Source organism: Ochlerotatus camptorhynchus, unplaced genomic scaffold (genome assembly GCF_037179485.1).
Source record: "Ochlerotatus camptorhynchus isolate MF236.1 unplaced genomic scaffold, CSIRO-AGI_Acam_v1.1 ptg000037l, whole genome shotgun sequence".
NCBI lineage: Eukaryota > Metazoa > Arthropoda > Insecta > Diptera > Culicidae > Ochlerotatus > Ochlerotatus camptorhynchus.
Window position 1 is genome coordinate 104,376 of NW_027040528.1, and position 6,301 is coordinate 110,676.

The following is a 6,301-nucleotide window of genomic DNA, read 5'->3' on the forward strand; positions in this document are numbered from 1 at the left end:
CAGAATTCATTCCACCGGCGTTCTGGTAGAAGATAACGACGTCCTGCTTGTTTCGCACACGGATAATAAACAAACAAAAAATCGCTGTAAGACATTTCACCTCACCCAAACATAATAGGAAACGGATTTTCTCAAAAACACCAACACAACTGAACAGAATTTTAATCATGACGAATATTTATTTAATCTCATCCGGATCGAACGGTCCAATGCTACTTCTCGAAGGGAGCCGGGGTGACCTTCCTTTAACGAAATTAATAGATGCTCTGACTTTCATTGGCCTACGCAGGAATTGGCATTCTAGCAGGTTCTTTAATTAAAAATCGTATATTTTGCAACTACAACTAGTTAACGGAAAAAAAAAACAAACGATGATAAAAACCAAACTAAAGCAAAACAAAAAAAAATAACTGATTGAAATAGAGTCCAGGTTTTTCTTTCAGTTCCTCCTCACAGCCGCTAGTTGCTTGGCAGCATTGTGGTTCACGGTCCAGGTGCTTCCCATTTCGTGTTTTCGACTTGACAAGTTATGGTTCAAATTGGGACGGGAATCGACGTAGGATGGGATTGGCTGAAGACAGGATTGTTCAGAGTTGCTTAGATGGGATCGTAAGGAAAGGGATGTTGCACTGCTTACGGATGGATTGATTTGGGATGTTCAGGAAAATGAATGTTTCTTTCAGTAACCTAACCCACTGCCTTAGTAGGAGTGCACATCGATCAGGCGTTGATCGTTCAGTGCTAGCTTCTGTTGACGGGCCTCAGCTTGACCTGCAAATTCTTCCCCGATCACCTTGGATGCCCATCGACCCAATGTGGGGGACATCGACACGTGTAAAATCAAAAATGCAACCGGAAAACCCCATCTTCGAGCACTAGTAAAATTGTTCCTAGCAGATCAGTTCATTTTTCAAATATTTACACCTAGGCACTCGGTAAGTTCAGTTGAATCCTCTTCTCACTAAATTAAAGCTAAAGTTGTTTTTTTTTTCACTACACTTGAGATTATGATAAGTTGGCAGACCGATGGGGTCAATATTTACAAGCACGGCGCTCTCCCAAAGTTTCCTTCGGAAGAGCGATGATGCAATTGGTAGAGTTCCTGTATCAGTATCATTGAACAAATTCTTTCCCACATACACACGCGTCGCGCTAATCAATGATCCGATCGATGTTCTGCACAGAGCCGCTAGCCTTGTGGTAGGATCTTAGTAGGGTAGTGTTTCCGTCCAGTGGTCCTAGAGCAGCAATTTCTCGGGAACGGGAGGAATATCCCGTACATCCATGGGTACCCGAAAGTGGTCCAACTCGATTAAGTAGCTGACATCGATGTTGGACGTTGTATCAGTTTATCAGGTAGCTTGAATAGGTAGCATTGACATGGAATTGTTTCATTTTGGCTCCTATCTTCGCATCCAATTTGTCCCCATTCCGATTCATGCCTGGCAATTGCTTAGTTAGGCAGCCCGAGATCCTTGACTTTCGGGTTCGTTCGGGTGAACTAGTGGTGAATACACCGGGCTTCCTGCAAGTCCGTTGCCCATATCTTCCAGACTTTGGCTGCTCTTGATCTTCCGTGAATCCTCGAGCGTTCGATCCATCCTCGTCCCTCGCGTTACGTCCAGGTATCCGGATCCTCCGATGACGATCCCCACAAGGCTTAACGTACGGGCACTTCGTCGCCGTCGCCGTCCTCAAAGTTCATTTCTTTTCCGTGCAAATCGACAGAGTTCATTAAATTATAATTACGCAACACTTAAACACATTCGATCTTCTTCCTCGATGGCCAACCACCTCCTTCAGCTTCAGCAATCCCAGCGCATCCAATCCACTTGCTCGGAGAGGAATTCTAAAACGAATCCCGTCCCCTTCCTCAGTCAGCTAATGGTTGTACTTTCACAGACCTGGCAAAGGCTTCTTCCTCCGTGTAGCGAATCCGAAAATGGCAAACGAATCGAACTGATCAACGAAACAGGGCAGTCAGTCGAGTGAGAGAGCGGATAGCCAGGTCAACGACGAGGAGGACAATGACGCGCCCGTGGATTACGAAGGAGGCTCCTTCGTGTGTTTTTTGTTCAGCTGACGGAAGGAGGATTGACTTAGAAGTTGGTCAACACATTCATGCTGGTTTTGCAGTCGATGAATCTCGTCACAACACTCCTAGAGACAGCAGCAGCAGCAGCAGCACCATCCTCCGAGACGCCAGGGGCCATCATTTCTTGCTTGGTAACAAAGGTCAATTCGAACGTCGATAACCAGTCGAAACATTTGTCCACACTCTCAAAGGCCAACGCTTGACTGACATAGTCCACCGGACAATTGGGACGATAACTAAATATGATAATAGATAGTAAATAAATTATTGTTGAACAAGAACAATTGGATGAGAGAAAGAGAAATCTAATAATATAGGAAACGGGTAAATCGATCCACGTCTTGGGGGAGGGCTGTCCACCTAGAAAAAGAAAATGAGCTCGAAAAATACGTTCCCGAAATATCCCTCGAATCCCACGAATTCAGCCAGCAACGACGTTCCTAAACCTAATAACCTAGAAACCTAGCTTTGGTCGTCGCCGTCCTCTTTCGTCAGGAGAACTTAAACGCCACAAAGGTAGGTCAGGGACAGAGGTCACAACAATACGTACGCTTTGATAATGTTTTTTAAGGCGAACTTGCGCTCACGCTCGATAAACCAATCAATCAGATAACCGGCCATCAGTGGGGCTGTACGGTACAGATTGAAGAATCTGCTGTAATTGCCCAGGGCCCAGGCCGAACGTAGCTTGAGAGCAAAGATTATCACTTCATGTTCCCGTTCTTTCGCGGTAAGGGCTTTCAGAATGGTGGTCAGATCTGTTGGAAATGATTTAAAATAAAGAAATCCTAATGCAATGATCGCGCTATTGAGTGTACTGACCGAGCGTGTTCTTGGTGAAAATGTAGTACAGAATCCGGTAAGCGATGAACTCCAATATATTCTCGCCTCCCACCTCGGAGTACAGCATCCTGAGCTGCGTTTGACATTGGTTGAACTCCTCGTGATCACCCTTCTCCATGGCGATGCGGGCGTGCGTTTCATAGACCTGCACGGTGAACTCGTCCCGGATGCCCTGGACCTACAGAATCAAAAAAAAAAAGGAAATCCTGCATTATCCTCCAAAACCACACACTAACATCCTGCCAACTCACCGTCAAATCCTGTCGGATGGACTTCAGCTGATCACATGCGTAGTAGTAATCCTGCTTATCGACCCACTTGTTCTTCACGTTCTGCAACGAATAGCGTAAAACTTCCACGGGTCGCACTTCGGATGGAGCGGGGGCTTTCGTCAGTCGCAGGAAGCTCTTTTCCATATCCCGACACGTTCCCACGATGTGCAGGTCGAACAGATCCAGCCCGCCGTCCCCATCGCCGGCGGCATCATCGATAAACAATCGGGACGGCGTGGGCATCTGGAGACGTTTCTTGATCGGCGACGAAGCGAAGCTGGGAGGCGAGATTTTCTTGGCGGTGGAGTTGTTGAACCGGGCTGCACGTTTCTTCAGCGCTTCCTGATCACCATCTACAGCGCCACCAATCTGACCATGCTCCGAATAGAATCCGGATCTTTTCTGATTTTGATTTTTATTATTGCTGTTGTTGGACTTGTGATTTTTCTGATTTGGTTTCTGATTTTTGGTCTTGAACGACTTTCCGGAGGAGTTGCGACTGTCTTCACTGCTGTCGGACGAGCGACGCTTACGGCGAGGAGATCGCGATTCCGAACTGGAAGAATGACTACGTCGGCTTCGACTGTAACGGCTTGAGGGAGATCGGGAATGCGAACGAGACGAACGAGACTTTTTCGATCCGGACTTGTTTCCCAGGCGAGACCCAAGCGAATGGGAAATTCCCGCTGCAATGCCACCACTACTCTTCCTCTGCGCAAAGTTTTGACTAGTTCGGCCGAATCCATTGGACGGACTGCTACTTCTACGGTTATTGTTGTTGTTGTTGTTGCTATTGTTGTTCTGATACTGACTGATGCTTCCGACGATTCCCGACTGTTTGGACTTGTTATTCATATTCAACAGGGCACGTTCGCTGTGCACACTTGGCACCGGTTCGTTGTCCCAGTCTTTTGTCCACAGTTCACCCTTGTTCGCTGCAGCTGTGATACGCCCTTTAAGGCAAATATCGATCTGATCTTTATCGAAATCTGTCTTGCATTTGGCATAACAGCGCGCGACAAAGTTGTTCAAGCTTTCCGGCCAAGCGTCGGTTGGGTTGTTGAAGGGATCAGGCTTCTTCGAAACTGGCGGTGGGGGAATGATGGTACTGATGGTTCCTCCAATACCCGGCTGGGCGGGAATTGGTGGCGGAGGCTTACTCAAATCAGGCACCTGCACCGGTGGAGGAAAGCTTGCACCTCCACTCGGCGGCATCAATGGCGGAATACCTCCATTGTTGAACATCTGCTTGTTCTGAGCCTGATTTGCCATGTTGTTATTCATATTGTTCTTGTTCTTCTTCTTCTTCCGCTTGCTCATCTGGTTATTCGGGTTATTCTGATTGAACGACTGTTGATTCGGATGTTGTTGTGGTTGTGGTTGTGGTTGCTGCTGCTGCTGTTGCGGGATTCCATTTGTCAACGGATTGCTTTGAACCAGTGGGCTCACTCTTTGCGGCTGTTTGTTGATATTGAAACGAATCGGTCCGAACTGACTCGGCGCTTGTTTGAATCCCGGCATGTTTCCTTCCTGCTGCTGCTGTTGATGTGGAGAGCTAAAAAATGATGACTTGTTCATTAAACTACCTGACGACGGCGACGATGATTCGGATTGGCCATCTCCGGCATTCGCGACTGCTGACATCGATGCACTGGTAAAGCCTGGTGGAGCGTTACCACCGGGAGAGCCGCCGGCACCCGCTCCTGCTGTCGAAAGCGGCGGAGGCGGAACATTGGTAGGAATTGACCCCCCGGAATTGAACTGCAACTGCTGGTAGTATGCATTGCAGTACTGCGCATACTGTTGGTATGCCATCCCGTACGGATTGTTTCCGGAAAATCCGTTCGGCGGAGAATTGTTGATGGACTTGTCTTGCAGGTTCATGCAACTTACGGGCAACGCGGTACTTACGGCTGTATCACCACTCATCACACGGTGACACCAAACACTTCTAACTGCGTAGCGCTAGCGCTCAGCAATTTCAACCCTGAAGGTACACGAGAAAGAAAAATACAAAATCAAGATGGCGACCAGGGTAAAGAAAATTCATTTTTTTCAAACGACTATTCCTGCCAATTATCACTTTCCCAACCGACGAATTCCATTCTTCCTATATAACTTACCTAACGCGTTATCGTTTAACGATATTTCCGCGAATGAAAATTTATTTTTTACCGAGAAATTAACACTTGAAAAACTTCACTGCACTGCGTATAAATCACATCGACAAACTGCTTTAACAATGAATGGACGAATGACGAAGACGGACGAATGGAAATGGAACGTGAACTGCGAGAAAAAATATTAGCGAGTGAGTGAGATGTGAGAAGCACTCAGAGAAATCAAACCGAGATCCCACGTGGCGGATTTATCTGAATTTTGGCGCGGATACCCGCAAAATACACGATATTTCAAAACACCCCAAATTTGGGTAAAATTCACCCAGAAAGATCAAAACTGAACCTACCGAAAAATGGGTAAACTATGTTGGGAGTGACAAGTTGACAAATTAACAACGTCGATCGGATTCATGTCGATGTTGTTCATTTGTCAAGTTGTAACTTATAACAACAAAGTTTACCCATTTTTGGGTTTAGTTTGAACCGATCTGGGTGGATTCTACCCAAATTTGGGAAGTTTTGAAACAGCGTGTACCCAATTTTTATTTCGCTGGAAACCAGCAAAATTTTGCTGCACTCAAAAAATATGGAAATCTAAATAGTATAAAAGTTACGTAAAATCGGCTAAATCGCAACTCTCCGTGCCGATACAACACAGAAAAAAAAGTTGTTGAATATTACATCCAAACTGCTGCAACCAGGCCAATCCATCGGTTGTGTAATATAACGTTGCACGATGTACATCGATTTTGCGAACAAAATTACATCCATTGATGTAATATTGTATCTGCTTTTTGCTATTACATCATTATTTCATACATCAGCTTGAATTACATTGATCGATATTACATTTTTTTTTGCTGTGAACGGTCGGTATAAAAGGAGAGAATGCAAACTTAGCATAAAAATGTTTTTTTGCGTGCCATTGTATAAATACCGACAAACCGACATGAAACTTAAACTTAAATCTT

At 45.7% G+C, this 6,301-nt stretch overlaps 1 protein-coding gene across 1 annotated transcript; it reads right to left on the bottom strand.

Moving 5' to 3' along the window:
- Window positions 1–159: 159 nt before the first annotated feature.
- Window positions 160–5,438, bottom strand: LOC135710988 (leukocyte receptor cluster member 8 homolog). Its single transcript, XM_065233729.1, has 5 exons — window positions 5,334–5,438; window positions 3,190–5,197; window positions 2,918–3,116; window positions 2,646–2,853; window positions 160–2,331 (listed from the first exon to the last, which is right to left on the bottom strand). Exons 2-5 carry the CDS (start codon window positions 5,137–5,139, stop codon window positions 2,100–2,102), a joined length of 2,589 nt encoding a protein of 862 aa, XP_065089801.1. The 5' UTR covers window positions 5,140–5,197; window positions 5,334–5,438; the 3' UTR covers window positions 160–2,099.
- Window positions 5,439–6,301: the final 863 nt, after the last annotated feature.